This window comes from Hyperolius riggenbachi, chromosome 3 (assembly GCF_040937935.1).
Source record: "Hyperolius riggenbachi isolate aHypRig1 chromosome 3, aHypRig1.pri, whole genome shotgun sequence".
In the NCBI taxonomy this organism is placed as follows: domain Eukaryota; kingdom Metazoa; phylum Chordata; class Amphibia; order Anura; family Hyperoliidae; genus Hyperolius; species Hyperolius riggenbachi.
The window spans coordinates 332,722,968-332,739,317 of NC_090648.1; the positions used below are offsets into that span (position 1 = coordinate 332,722,968).

At 40.4% G+C, this 16,350-nt stretch overlaps 1 protein-coding gene across 3 annotated transcripts in view; it reads right to left on the minus strand.

Moving 5' to 3' along the window:
• OTOGL (otogelin like) overlaps positions 1-15,793 on the minus strand; it is a 197,941-nt gene extending 182,148 nt beyond the window's left edge. For all 3 annotated transcript variants that reach the window (XM_068276877.1, XM_068276876.1, XM_068276878.1), the window contains exons 1-5: positions 15,534-15,793; positions 15,255-15,297; positions 13,807-13,855; positions 6,656-6,716; positions 939-1,037 (exon numbers count right to left, since the gene is read on the minus strand). In XM_068276877.1, the coding sequence (XP_068132978.1) occupies positions 939-1,037; positions 6,656-6,716; positions 13,807-13,855; positions 15,255-15,297; positions 15,534-15,642 (361 nt within the window). In that variant the 5' untranslated portion in view covers positions 15,643-15,793. The remainder of the gene's footprint in view (positions 1-938; positions 1,038-6,655; positions 6,717-13,806; positions 13,856-15,254; positions 15,298-15,533) is intronic.
• Between the last annotated feature and the right edge of the window lie 557 nt (positions 15,794-16,350).

The following is a 16,350-nucleotide window of genomic DNA, read 5'->3' on the forward strand; positions in this document are numbered from 1 at the left end:
GAGGAACAAGCTTTTCTACCCCCAGGCAGCGGAGTAGAGAGAACAGAACAAAAGAGGCATCCCCTGGAGCCCTTTGTCTGTTTAACCCATTCCTGTTTGAAGATGCGGAGGAGCTAGTGAGGAAATCATCTTTACATGGTGTGTTTAATGTGTCTTGGAGTTCATCTAAGCTTTGGCAATAAAATAAAATATTAAGAAAGGCTAATGGACAGATTCAGAGGGAGCAGAGGAACTATAGCAAACATGTACATTCTAAAGGAATGTTGGGGATGCCTTTTACTACTGAAATGCTGTTACTGCACGGAACGACTTATAACAAAACAGAGACAGCTCCACACTCTTCTGCTGTTACCGAACAGGTTTTTGTGAATCGAAACCCATTTTTCGGTACATTACTGAACTTCTACCACACCTGTGAAAATGTTTGTGAATTGGGAAAAAAAAGTCTAAAATACTGAGGTATTTTACCGAGCTGATTTTTTTTTAATCGATCAGCCTTTTGTAAATGCTTGCCATTGTAAAGAAAGTTGATGTTTACATAAGAAAGCTCCCTGTATTTGAGGACTCTAGTGGCAATCAGCAGGGTATATATGAAAACATAACAATAATAGTTGGTGCTTGTCTGACAGCTATATTCACAGCCTCAGGTAACCAAAGAATATCAAATGAACTTAGGGTCATTGCAAGCATGTGGGGGTTGATTCACTATAACAAATAGTGTGCCTTATCAGAGTTAGCATGTCTTAATAGAGTTAATGTGCCTTATCAGAGTTAACGTGCCTTATCAGAGTAGCATAGCGAGCGCTACAGTATGAACAAAGCATGTTAACCCTGATAAGGCATGTTAACTCTGATAAGGCCTGTTAACTCTGATAACGTACGCTATTTGTTATAGTGAATCAACCCTGTGTTGTGTTCAACAAATATGATATCCATACCATATTGGCATCTTTCTCCTTGTGCCTGAAATGTCTCACAGTCACATAAACCTGCTTCTGTACAAAGTGCTCCATTAAGACAACCTTGTGGGCAGGACTCTGTAATTAAAAGCATAACACTGAAAATGTTAATTTGTGAATTACAGTATGAAAACATTCATGCAAAATACGTAGGTATTTGAAAGGCAACGTTAATTTTGTAATGACAATAACAAAATGGTTACAAATAAACAGTAACTTACAATATCCTGTATTATGATGTTATTTTAGTTCAGAATGAGGTCTAATTTTACAGAAGAGCTCAACACTATATCCCCATCCAGAAAGCTTTCTGGATTTTTCCTTTAAAGTATACCTGGCATAAGGCAAAGCTTCCTAAGGTAACAAAGAGGTACATGTGGGATGTTCCATCCAGCACAATGGTGCCTTGCAGTAAGTGCAAAAGCTGACAAGTAAGCAACTTTCAGGTAAAAATAGTTATTTATTGGGTGGGCCTAGCAGAAACATCAAAACATCAGCTCCTTTCTTAAGCCACATTCCCTGTACAGTCAACAATCACACCTCAAATTCAAGCTACACAGAGAACTCAACCAGCAGTGGAGGAACTTTAAGGGAACTGCATTCATCAATTTAAAAAAATTGAGAAAGGAAAATTAATAGGAACACACCCGCAAATTATCATATACTGTGCATGCCTACTCCCTACCCCTCCTGCACACAACCACCTAGGTCCAAGCTCCCAGGGTGAATATACTGCACAATGCGCCATGGAAGATGCTGGCGCTATATACAGTGGCTTGCAAAAGTATTCGGCCCCCTTGAAGTTTCCCACATTTTGTCACATTACTGCCACAAACATTAATCAATTTTATTGGAATTCCACGTGAAAGACCAATACAAAGTGGTGTACACGTGAGAAGTGGAACGAAAATCATACATTATTCCACACATTTTTTACAAATCAATAACTGCAAAGTGGAGTGTGCATAATTATTCAGCCCATTGAGTCAATACTTTGTAGAACCACATTTTGCTGCAATTACAGCTGCCAGTCTTTTAGGGTATGTCTCTAACAGCTTTGCACATCTAGAAACTAAAACTAGCGTTTTGCATTTTGGCCAAAAAGTTCCATTTTGGTCTCATCTGACCAGAGCACCTTCTTCAACATGTTTGCTCTGTCCCCCACATGGCTTGTGGAAAACTGCAAACTGGACTTCTGCTTTTCTGTTAACAATGGCTTTTTTTGCCACTCTTCCATAAAGGCCAACTTTGTGCAGTGCACGACTAATAGTTGTCCTATGGAAAGATTCCCCCACCTGAGCTGTAGATCTCTGCAGCTCATCCAGAGTCACCATGGGCCTCTTGACTGCATTTCTGATCAGCGCTCTCTTTGTTCGGCCTGTGAGTTTAAGTGGACGGCCTTGTCTTGGTAGGTTTACAGTTATGCCATACTCTTTCCATTTCTGAATGATCACTTGAACAGTGCTCCGTGGGATGTTCAAGGCTTTGGAAATATTTTTGCAGCCTAAGCCTGCTTTAAATTTCTCAATAACTTTATCCCTGACATGTCTGGTGTGTTCTTTGGACTTCATGGTGTTGTTGCTCCCAATATTCTCTTAGACAACCTCTGAGGCCGTCACAGAGCAGCTGTATTTGTACTGACCTTAGATTACACACAGGTGCACTCTATTTAGTCATTAGCACTCATCAGGCAATGTCTATTGGCAACTTACTGCACTCAGACCAAAGGGGGCTGAATAATTATGCACGCTCCACTTTGCAGTTATTGATTTGTAAAAAATGTTTGGAATCATGTATGATTTTCGTTCCACTTCTCAAGTGTACACCACTTTGTATTGGTCTTTCACGTGGAATTCCAATAAAATTGTTTTATGTTTGTGGCAGTAATGTGAGAAAATGTGGAAAACTTCATGGGGGCCGAATACTTTTGCTAGCCACTGTAAATCGATAATAATAATAATAATAATAATAATAATAATACTGAGTGGATGGGAACAGTGCAGTTTTTAGGCATAGGCAAACCAGGCAGGGGTGGGGTTACACCAAAAGTGCCTGAGCTAAAGCAGAAATTTTAAATGCTTGCTTTGCTTCTATCTTTACCAAGGTGATGCCTTTAGCTCATAATATCGTCCTGGGTTTTTCCACTCTACCTCATTCAGCATGAATTGTCTAACATAGGAAGGTGTGCAGGCACATTTAAATAAGATCCAAGATAGACAAGTCACCTGTCCCAGATAGCATCCACCCCTGGATATTAAAAGGGGTTGAATTGAGTTATTGATAATCCACTTTATCTTATTTGCTGTGATTTTCTTTCAAGTAGGTCAGTTCCTTATGACTGGCATACAGCTGATGCTTTCCCCTTATTCAAGAAGGGAAAACAATCAAAACCAGGAAACTATAGACCTGTAAGCTGAACATCAGTTGTGTGTAAATTGTTTGATCCTTATCCTAAGGGATGCTATACAAAAAGTATGTAGCACAAAATAATCTTATTTCAGTTCAACAGCATGGTTTTAGTAAAGACAGGTCCTCTCTGACAAACATGCTCAGCTTTTATGAAGTGGTGAATAAAAATTTGGATTTTTGGAAAGCAAAAAATGTAGTATACTTGGACTTTGCAAAGGCTTTTGACACTGTTCCCCACAATAGCCTGGTGCAGAAGCTGAGGATACATGGACTAGAAGAAAATGCGTGTATGTGGATAGAGTACTGTGGCAGAGCACCATATAAAATAAATGAGGGAACCTCAGACTGTAAAGTGAACCTCCGGACTAAAAATCTATTCAGCACAACTGAAAAGGTTTGGTATTTCTTTAACAGTTTCACAGCATCAGAACTTTGTTTTTCTTACCAAAGCATCATTTTTAGCTGCATTTTTAGCTAAGCTCCACCCATCAAAGAAAAAAAAAATTCCTATGTTGTTATTCACGTTGCCTAGCAACTGGGAGAGGTGCTCAGGACACAGGACAGTTGGAACTGTGTCTCATGCTCCCTGTCACCTCCTTTCAACCAAAAAGATGGATGCCATAATGAAATCAAACATTTGCCTGTTCTTTTAAAACAGTGTGGGTATAAGATTATATTACCTATCTATTTTAATTAATATAACTAATGTAACTTAATGACAGTATGTTTGTTTAGGCTGGAGTTCCTCTTTAAGAAGGACTTGGGAGTTCTGGTTGATAACAAGTTAAGTAATTGTATACAATGCCAAGCAGCAGTAGCAAAAGAAAATAAAACTCTGGGATGCATAAAATGGAAAATACAATTTTGAGATGCTAGTATACTACTTCCTCTGTATAAATCATTTGTGAGACCACATCTGGAGTATGGGATACAGAATTGGGCACCACACTATACAGTAGAAAGGACAGTGACCGTTTTGAATGGGTACAAAGACGGGCAACTAAATCAATTAGAGGGATGGAAGATCTCATCAAAAAAGGTTGGACAAACTGGATTTAGCTTGGAAAAAAGGCAACTTAGAGGTGATCTGATTAACATGTATAAATACATCAGAGATCAGTACAAAACCTTAGCAGATAAGCTTTTTGTCCCTAGGGTTGTACAACAGACAATGGAACATGATCTGCTTATGGATGAAAAAGATTTGCCATCTATTTAGAAAGCGTTCCTTCACAGTGAGAGTGGTTAAAGAGAATCTGTAACTGAAAAAAACCCTCTGGGGGATACTTACCTCGGGAGGGGGAAGCATCTGGATCCCAACAAGGTTTCCACCGTCCTCCTCCATCCGTCCGTTCAAGCGCCGGGACCGCCTGAAGTTCGGCGAGGTAAATAAATACCTACCTGCGATCCTGCACAGACGCACTAGCGGCTCTTCGTTCAGGTAAAGCGGAAATATCCGAACCCGATCAAATACGCTCTACTGTGCAGGCGCGACTCCTTTGCGCCTGCACAGTAGAGCGGATACGATCAGGCTTGGCTATTTCCGCCTAGCCTGAACTAAAAGCCACTAGTGCGCCTGTGCAGGATCGCAGAGAGGTACATATATCACTGCTTGTCAAGCTTGTGGGGGAGGGGGGGTTCGGGGGTGCCAGTACTAGATTCCTCCAAGCTTCAGAGGTCGGGAAGCCTCATTGGGACCCCGAGGCTTCCCCCTCCCGAGGTAAGTATCCCCCAGAGGTTTTTGGGTTTTTTTGTTACAGGTTCTCTTTAAAAGTGGTAAACATCTTACCTCAGGAAGTAGTTATTAGTTATGGAAAACTCTATGGGCCTGATTCACAAAGCGGTGCTAACAGTTAGCACACTGGTGAAAAGCCCTTTATCACGCCTAAACTCAGTTTAGGCATGATAAGTTTAGGTGTGATAAGTTTAGGTGTGATAAGTTTAGGCATGATAAGTTTAGGTGTGATAAGTTTAGGCATGATAAGTTTAGGTGTGATAAGTTTAGGCGTGATAAGTTTAAGCACCAACTGGGTTAGCACAGCAGTGCACAGCTGATCAAAAGTTTTGCGCTAGCAAAGTCTGGTGCACTTCGCATAGAGTTTAATGGCGCTGCTTTGCGTGCGGGACTTTGTGCGCAATCTAAACTTATCTAAACTTAGCATGCCTAAACTTATCACGCCTAAACTTAGCATGCCTAAACGTATCATGCCTAAACTTATCACGCCTAAACTTATCATGCCTAAACTGGCTTTTCACCAGCGTGGTGCAATGGTTATCATGCCTAAAGTCTCTAACTAGGTTAGCACCGCTTTGTGAATCGAGCCCTATATCTGCATTTAAAAAGGGCTAGGATGCTTTCCTTGCATTGAAGGACATCTACAGCTATGCCATCTGGAGTCAGGAGGGATTTTTTCCCTTTTAAAGAGAACCCGAGGTGTGTTTAAAGAATGTTATCTGCATACAGAGGCTGGATCTGCCTATACAGCCCAGCCTCTGTTGCTATCCCAAACCCCACTAAGGTCCCTCTGCACTCTGCAATCCCTCATAAATCACCGCCGTGCTGTGAGGCTCTGTTTACATCTGTAGTGTCAGTCTCAGCTGCTCCCCCGCCTCCTGCATAGCTCCGGTCCCTGCCCCCGTCCATTCCCTCCAATCAGCAGGGAGGGAAGGGATGCAGGCAGGGAATGGAGTTCTGCAGGAGGCGGGGAGAGCAGCAGACTGACACTATAGAGATAAACACAGCCAGCTCTGACAAGCTGTTTGTCAGCAGCATGGCTGTGGTTTATGAGGGATTGCAGAGTGCAGGGGGACCTTAGGGGTTTTTGGGATAGCAACAGAGGCTGGGCTGTATAGGCAGATCCATCCTCTGTATGCAGATAATATTCTTCAAACCCACCTCGGGTTCTCTTTAAGGCTAATTGGCTCAGGCCTTGTAAGGTTTTTTTTTACTTTTTAAGGTTTTTTTTTACTTTTAACCTAGGATTAACTTGACAGTGTTTTTTTGTTTGTTTGTTTTGTTTTCCTTCTGGTTGAACTTGACGGTATACTGATGCTCCCAAATGGTGGTCTAAGTGTTTTCCACAGAAGACTACTCTTGATAGCTATCAATTCCTCTAGCATATGACTTTCCTTGATCAACTGTCCTCCACAAGACTGCTGATAGAATCTACTGTCATAAAGTTATATATGAAAGTCATTACTGTATAGGAAAATCTCTTGATAGAGACAAACCATTGTATTTTTGCACATACTATGAACCAGCAAATAAAAACAATTAAATCAGTTACCTGAATGAGGTGTATTAGGTTCAGGGAGGCTGCGGGCTCCAGAGAAAGTTGTTCCATTACCCTGTGATTGGCAGATTTTATTATAACAAGTCCAAGCAATAGCTATTTTCGTTTAAACAACAATTTAAACAATGTACTTGTACTTTTTAACAAAAAAAATAAAAATAAGTGTACAGTTAAATAACAGTTACCTACTTATTTAAGAAATCAATTATCATTATCACAGTACCCGAGCCGGCCTTTGGGGGTGGCAAGTGGGGCAATCACCCCAGGCCCCGTGCCTGAAGAGGCCCCGCACCCTCTGCGGCTGTGGGGAGAGCAGGCATAGTTGTTAAAACTCACATTTCTTTCGCTGATCATCTCCACCTTTCCCACCATCTGACATATTGGTAATAGCGCCCCCTGTGATGATGTGACCGCATGTCACCACAGGGGGCGCTGTTACCAATACACAGATGCTGGGACAGGAAGGAGATGGAAGCTGCGATGATCAGCAGAAGAAATGTGAGTTTTAACTTCAATGCCCGCTCTCCCCACCACTGCAGCCACTTGCCAATCTAACCTTTACTCAAGGAACCTACCTATATAACTTGTACTGCAGTGCACCTACCTATCTAATCTATACTGCAGGCACCTATCTAATCTATACTGCAGGCACCTATCTAATCTATACTGTGGGGCACCTACCGATCTAATCTGTACTGCAGGCACCTATAATCTATACTGCAATCATCTATCCAATCTATACTGCAGAGCACCTACCTATCTAATCTGTACTGCAGGAACCTATGTAATCTATATTGCGGGGCACTTACCTATCTAATCTGTACTGCAGGAACCTATCTAATCTATATTGTGGGGCACCTACCTATCTAATCTGTACTGCAGGCACCTATAATCTATACTGCCGGGAACCTACCTAGCTAATCTATACTGCGGGGCACCTACCTATCTAACCTATACAGAGTGTGTGTTTCCACAGTGTGTGTGTGTTTCCACAGCATATCTGTGTGTGTGTGCGTGTATCCACAGCATATGTCTCTAGGCCCCGCATATGACTCTCGCCCCAGGCCCTGCATACTCTAATGCCGCCTTTGACAGTACACAATTATAAATTCACAGCAAACAATAAAATTCCTTGTTCACACACGATTCCAGTGGATACACACAAGACCTTATATATAAATGGATACTTGTCGACTGCACATATACAGTGGGTTGCAAAAGTATTCGGCCCCCTTGAAGTTTTCCACATTTTGTCACATTACTGCCACAAACATGCATCAATTTTATTGGAATTCCATGTGAAAGACCAATACAAAGGGGTGTACATGTGAGAAAATCATACATCATTCCAAACATTTTTTACAAATAAATAACTGCAAAGTGGGGTGTGCGTAATTATTCGACCCCCTGAGTCAATACTTTTGCTGCAATTACAGCTGCCAGTCTTTTAGGGTATGTCTCTACCAGCTTTGCACATCTAGATACTGAAATCCTTGCCCATTCTTCTTTGAAAAACAGCTCCAGCTCAGTCAGATTAGATGGACAGCGTTTGTGAACAGCAGTTTTCAGATCTTGCCACAGATTTTCGATTGGATTTAGATCTGGACTTTGACTGGACTTTGACATATAGATATGTTTTGTTTTAAACCATTCTATTGTTGCCCTGGCTTTATGTTTAGGGTCATTGTCCTGCTGGAAGGTGAACCTCTGCCCCAGTATCAAGTCTTTTGCAGACTCCAAGAGGTTTTCTTCTAAGATTGCCCTGTATTTGGCTCCATCCATCTTCCCATCAACTCTGACCAGCTTCCCTATCCCTGCTGAAGAGAAGCACCCCCAGAGCATGATGCTGCCACCACCATATTTGACAGTGGGGATGGTGTGTTCAGAGTGATGTGCAGTGTTAGTTTTCCGCCGCACATAGCGTTTTGCATTTTGGCCAAAAAGTTCCACTTTGGTCTCATTTGACCAGAGCACCTTCTTCCACATGGTTGTTGTGTCCCCCACATGGCTTGTGGCAAACTGCAAACGGAACTTCTTATGCTTTCTGTTAAAAATGCCTTTCTTCTTGCCACTCTTCCATAAAGGCCAACTTTGTACAGTGCAGGACTAATAGTTGTCCTATGGACAAAGTCTTCCACCTGAGCTGTAGATCTCTGCAGCTCGTCCAGACTCACCATGGGCCTCTTCACTGCATTTCTGATCAGCGCTCTACTTGTTCGGCCTGTGAGTTTAGGTGGATGGCCTTGTCTTGGTAGGTTTACAGTTGTGCCATACTCCTTCCATTACTGAATGATCGTTTGAACAATGCTCCGTGGGATGTTCAAGGCTTTGGAAATCTTTCTGTAACCTAAGCCTGCTTTAAATTTCTCAATAACTTGATCCCTGACCTGTCTTGTGTGTTCTTTGGACTTCACAGTGTTGTTGCTCCCAATATTCTCTTAGACAACCTCTGAGGCCCTCACAGAGCAGCTGTATTTGTACTGACATTAGATTACACACAGGTGCACTCTATTTAGTCATTAGCACTCATCAGGCAATGTCTATTGGCAACTGACTGCACTCAGATCAAAGGGGGCCGAATAATTATGCACATACCACTTTACAGTTATTTATTTGTAAAAAATGCTTGGAATCATGTAGGATTTTTGTTCCACTTCTCATGTGTACACCACTTTGCGTTGGTCTTTCATGTGGAATTCCAATAAAATTGATTCATGTTTGTGGCAGTAATGTGACAAAATGTGGAAAACTTAAAGGGGGCCGAATACTTTTGCAACCCACTGTACAATGCATTCGGGGAAAGCCCCAGAGATACAATCAAGAACAGTCTTAAGGTGCATAAACACACATAATTTCCCCTCAGTTATTGTCACACATCAGGAAACAAGCTTAATCCTGTACATGACACTGCTGGGCTTCAAAAGCTGTACATACTGTTCTCCTCCCGGTATCCTCATTACCCGGCAGGCTTCCCTGTTAGCAGTCCACAACCATTCGGTCATGGACTGCTCTTTTCCACATTGGGGGCCTTCAGCAGTCTTCAGAAGGACTCGCGCTTCTGAAGAGGGGCCACTCCATACTGCACAAGCACCCTCTCTTGCGTACTCGCGCCTCAGTTGAATTTCCGCAATCCCGCCTCAAAACGAGTATTTTTTCATATAGAAAACGACCTGCAAAGTTCCCTGACTTTGCAGGTCACAGATTGTGCTGCCCTGGAGAGGCAGAGCTTTGAGCTGTAGCTCTGCCTCTCCGCAATCAATCTCTGCGGATCTCCGCCTTCTCCCCACCCCTATCAGTAAAAGAAGACTTAGAGGGGCAGGAGGAGGCAGAGATTGGCAGAGATTGACTGCGGAGGAGGCAGAACTACAGCTCAGGGCTCGGTCTCTTCAAGGAAGTAAAGCTCTGCGAGCCCTTGAGCTTTGCAGGGTTTTTTCTCTATGAAGAAACTCTCGTTTTGCGACGGGATTGCGGCGATTCAACTTGGTGGTAAACATGATTAAATTAAAAAAACTGTTAAAAAAATGAGACTTCAGAGTCTCTGCAAATGGTTAAGCTTTAACATCTGAACAAGTTGAAAAAAGCCTTGTGATCACTATATCACCCGGTCACACCAGCATCTCTAAAATAGCAAGTCTTGTTTGGTGATCTCAATATGCAATGGTTAATACATATCAAAGGTGGACAGAATACAAAGTGCATTGCAATTTAATTTGTGTGGGGTTGTATAGCCACATACCAATCAGAATGTCTGTCTACCACAAAAAAAGCTGTTGTTATTGAAGTAATGCTAACCCATTATGTTATTTGGGGACATGACTGCTTGATCATGTTTTTGGGTCATGGCTGTCTAATTCTGCTATTTGGGGGCACAGTGACTAACTATGTGATCTGGGGTTATGCTGCCTAATTATATAATTTGAGGTAAAACCATATGGGCTCATGCTGCTTAATGATCTTATTGGTGGAGGAGGGTTATGCTGCTTTTTTAATGTTATTTAGGGACATTATTGCATCCTTGTTACTTGTGAGTCATACTACCTACTTACAACTGGGAGGGAGAAGGCACCCCAAAAAATAGGTGGTGGTGAAAGAACGGTATACTGTATCTATATGATGTGACTAAAAATAGCAAAAAATATAAGTAATAAAAATAGCTTACCTCAAAGGAAGGGGCAACGCCAATTTCAAACAAAAGGTTTATTATTCGTTAGATGCTATCAATGATAACGCGTTTCACGGAACACAGTCCGCTTCCTCAGATTAAATACAAAGCAGCATCTTTATACTGTAGACGTTTCGAACTTACTGTCTATAGTATAAAGACACTGCTTTGTATTTGATCTGAGGAAGCGGACTGTGTTCCGTGAAACGCGTTATCATTGATAGTGTCTGATGAATAATAAACCTTTGTTGAAATTGGCTTTGCCCCTTCCTTTGAGGTAAGCCTTTTTTATTATTTATATTTTTTGCTATTTTTAGTGACATAATATAGATATACCGTTCAATCCAACACCACCTATTTTTTGGGGCGCCATCTCCCTCCCAATTGTTATGTCACAGCCCCCCAGCTGCTTTGGGGGTTAGTCTAGTGTTCAATTCTGAACTATTGCTTTTTACTGGAGCACAACCCACATATTTGATGACCAAAGAACCCGAGTGAGGACAGGCTTTCCTCACCTGCCTTCATACTGTGGTTGTTAGTCGTGCAACCCACACTTGTGAGTATTCTTTTGCTCTTTAAGACAATGTGATCAGCACTTGACATACTACACCATAAGCGGCTCCTGGTGTCTTTGTGTTTTCTCCTGTCTCCCTTGCAAGTCTGTTGAATCCCTTGGTATAACACACAACCTCTATACTACCTACTTATTTCATTTGGAATGTTATTTGAGCAAATGACTGCCTAATCATATTTTTTGTCTCCCTAATAGTTATTTGGGAGTCCTAATGATGTTATTTGGGATACTGCTATTTGGAGTCATGCTGCCTAATTATGTTATTTAAGGCCATGTTGCCTAATTTGTTATTTGGTGGTTATGGGTGCCTAATTATGCCATTTGGGGATATAGCTTCCTAAATCCCATAAATTAGGCAACCATGTACCCCAAATAACAATTAGACAGCCATGCCCACCAAATAATATAATTAGTCAACATGACCCCAAACAGCATAATTATGAAGCAGAACCTCAAGCGGCACAACTACAATTAGAATAATTATACAGCATGACTCCAAATAGCATGTTTATGCAGCATAATCCTCTAATAACATCACGACGAAGCTACCGGTATGTCCCTAAGTAACAATTAGACAGCATAATCTACAAATAACAAATAGGTAGCCATTTTTTCAAATATTGTAAATGGGCAGCATAATCCCAAATGGCATGACCCTATATCAGGCATGGGCAAACTTGGCCCTCCAGCTGTCAAGGAACTAAAAGTCCCACAATGCATTTTAGGAGTCTGACAGCCACAGTTATGACTCATAAAGGCAAATGCATTGTGGGACCTGTAGTTCAGTAACAGCTGGAGGGCCGAGTTTTCCCATGCCTGCCTTATATAATAATATAAGCTAAGCAGCATTATCCCCAGATAATATAATAAGGCAACATGATCTGCAAATAACATAATTAGGCAACATTACCCCCATTTAGGAAGCTATATCCCCAAATGGCATAATTACGCACCCATAACCACCAAATAACAAATTGGGCAACACTGACTGTTGTTTTCATTTTAAGTGCTGTACAGATCTGAAATAATGAAAGAGCCAGATTGTTTGTTAGAGAATCATTAGGACATAATTTACTTTCTTATAAATAAGGCCCATATGGATTCAGGATTAGAGCATTAATTATCATATTTCGCCTGGACTAATATTTCATGTATTGTAATATAGTGATGATAATTATGTATTATATCACATTATAATGTATTATAACACATTATAGTAATTTTAGGCTGGTTTCACAGTGGGACGTTACAGGCGCACGTTAGAGCAGCCTGTAACGCACCCCACTCCACAGCAATGAAAAATCAATGGGCTGTTCACAGTGCCCACGTTGCGTTACTCAGTAACACTGCGCCATACCAGAACGTACTGCTTGCACATGCGCAGTAATATTGGGGAGGAACGGAGAGCGGCCAGGCACATGGCTAACTAATATTCACTGCACTCAGTGACGTGCAGTGTTTACTTCCTGGAGCGGCCGCTGTGTGCGGCGATTGGCCGGGCGGGACCACGTGATGCCACATGCGTCCAAGAGTGCACATCACGGCATCACGGACGCCAAAGTGAGCTGCACAACGCAGCTCACTCTGACGTCCACATCAGAGAGCACCAGGCGTTGCATTAGGGGCACGTTATGCGACCATAACGTCCCCTAAAACGCAACGTCCTGGTGTGAAACCAGCCTAAATCTAATTTTTAATTAAATTCAAAAATAAAAAAATAAATAAAAGCCAAAAATATTTACTCTTGCCCATTCTAAATACCGACAAGCCTAACGTCATATGAAATTATTTCTTTTTTTAATTTAAGATTCATTAGTAAATCTTTATACTCAGTGGCCCATATGAAATTAACTTTTTCTCCTGAGTTTTCTCCTAGGAGATAAATATTATCAAAATAATTGTGAGTATTTTCTTGCTTGCTGGTGGTTTAAAAGTCATTTTATTGACAAGATGTGAAAATATCACCTAGGAGAAAACACAGGAGAAAAAGTTAATTGCAAATGGGCCAATATATAAAGGATCAATAAAATGTAGTAAAAAAAAAAAATTACATATCATTTACGGTAATTTACTATCAATCTGTCAGGTGTAGTAATTTTTAGCAACTGCCTTGTTCTCTGCATATTTGTCATTACAGTGCAAAGTTGAATAGGGTGGAATGTCACCATCAGGAACGTAACAATATTGATCTCTCAGTCTGATGAGGAAGGTTCTGTGTGAGAATGAGATGAGTTCAGGCAAACCTGATAAGTGAGACAGGCAGAAGCTAAAGAATCACAGGAAAGTAGGTATCACAAGGGGGATTGATCCTACTCGCGCTTTTACCATTTTCTCTCATGTGACAAAGATCCCATTGTCAAAGCAAGACTCATTTCAGAGGCAGGTTTTTCTTTCGAAGGTATAACCTACCTCTGCTGTTAAGAGATCTCTTTTCTGGCGAATTGCATTAAACCCGTTTCTGGAAGAAAACAAAAAGCATCTTGTATTTTCAAAGGTCCAGGAGCAACCTGAATACACTATTCCTAGGGGAGAGAGGTTTTTTTTTCTGATTTCCATCACCTATCAAAGAGGCCTTTCTTGGGTTAACATTTAAAAGGTAACTTGTATGTGACTGAGCTCATCTTACACAATTGACGAGAGCTTCACAGAACTGTGCATCTGAGAATGAACTGCCTGCCTTTGGAAAGCTACCTGCATTTTTGCTTCAGACAAAATTACTTTCTACCTATTTCAAAGTAAACTTTACCAGAGTTGCTAAGCATGCTTATTTTTTTCTTTTGCATTCCTGTTGTTCTAAACAGAAACAAGTCAACTTTGTATTTATATACAGGACTAAAACAAGAATATTTTTTTAATACCTGTAAAGCATAAAGTACCGTATATAAAATATAAACAGTAATACAGTCTACTTATAATGCACAAACAATTATACAAAATGCACATTGGAGGTGATTTATCAGGACTGGTGGCCACTGATGATACAATTTGCCGAAATGATCGTTTACGAATGATTATTCATATTAACAATTGGAAATTATGGCTTGGGACAAAAATCACCAAACCAATCCAATCAGATTGATGGGATTGATCCAAAAATCAGATTGGTTTAATTAATCTGATCGAATTAGTTAGGAGATTTTCGTCCATTAGTGGTTTCAAAGAATCATTTCCGATCGTTCATAAAAATAATCGTTCATAAAGATCATTCACTGAATAGTACCATTAGTGGCCACCTTAAGTCAGAAGTAAATGCCCAGTGCAACTATTTACTATTATATAGTTATATAACAGCTGCTGGAACTTATCGGTTGCTTTGGGTAACTGTCCCACTCTTTTTCTAGTTTTCTTTGCACCTGTCATAACAAATCACCTCCACTATGCATTGTATGTGACTACAAATTTAAACAGTATAAGGGTAATAAACGTATGTAATACATATTTTGGCAGCACTGAGTGATCTATGTAAAAAGGATTTACATAAATACCAAAAGCCATATATTTATAATCTATAATAATAATAATAATAGTAATTAAAAAGTGACTTCAGGGCAGGCAGACCCCTTTATTTTGATTGCTCTCAGATGCACCATAGATCTCCTGTGCAGATAAACTGTATTGGTTGCACACAACTGGGTCATCCACTGCCCCAAGGGAAACTAAGCCTGAAAGATAACACTGGATGAAGGGAGTCCTCTCTTATCACTTCCATATGTGCTTTGGGTTATTGCAATTTTAATAAGCCATGTTTATTGTATGGCTGTAATCAAGGCTATTTATAGCACACTATTAAAATCTATATTCATTAAAATGAGGTACCCCGAAAAAAGTGATTTGCTCAAGCATAAATCTAAACTTACATGGATGTCCTTGATTTTACACCAGAAGATGAAGAGAGACAACCTGAAACAGCAAAGTAAAACTTCATCTGCATGATGTCATACAGTATTGACAGCAATATATAATGCACAGCTTGTACTTTTTCACTTTTAACTGTTTTCATCCACACACAGCAAAATGCCCTTACACCACAAACTTTACAAATCAACAAACATCAGCATCACTCAAAACTAGTAATAACTTACTTGAGAAATATATTAAGCCATACTCTGTAGATGCTGGTGACAGCAGTGACTTACCTAGAACAGACAACAGGACTGTATATAAAAAGAAAACGTTTCCAGGTTTCATCAATTGGAGATTTCCCACAATGTTCATCTCAGTGTGACTTCGGATCCAGAACTGCATCCAAATAACTGACCTTTGTGATTATGGCATCTTAGAAATAAATGTCCTTGGAAGTTTTTTAGATTGTTCATTGGATGTGAGTTGTGACCATTTCCAGGCTCAGAGGACAAAACATAGCTGTTGAATCTTCAGTAGCTCTGAGGGGCTGTAGAAAAATTGCTAGCAACTTCTTTGGCTGAGATTTCCTCATTAGTGATGCATGATAACTCCTTGTCTGTATCGGTTGCACATGCTCACACAGACTGGCACGTTGTCATCAGCTAAAGGCTGAATTATCCTTTTATAACAATTGGGAAGGATGACATAGGATAAGGTGTCATATTAGAAGGGCTTTGGATATTTATGCTGTGCTCTCCAGTAACCCCTTCACTGCCAGGAGCTTGCATCAGCTTGTTCGTGAGACAGTATTACCTACACATGGATTTGTTTTTTCTGCCAGGTCATTTTGTGGGTCCCACATTTGAATCTTAATGTTCATTCAATAAATCTGTGAAACATTACACATAGAAGCTAATGAATTTGACAAAATAAGAGTAATAGGGTGGATTACTATGTTAATTTAAGACACGTCATAGATAAGTATACTATTTTATATTGCTATAGTATGTAAATATTAGTTCATTGCATTATTCATTATGTATGTTTATTATGTAAAATAATTATATTAAGGGTAAAATTTCAAGTGCATTTGTCTTTAAGCCAAATATT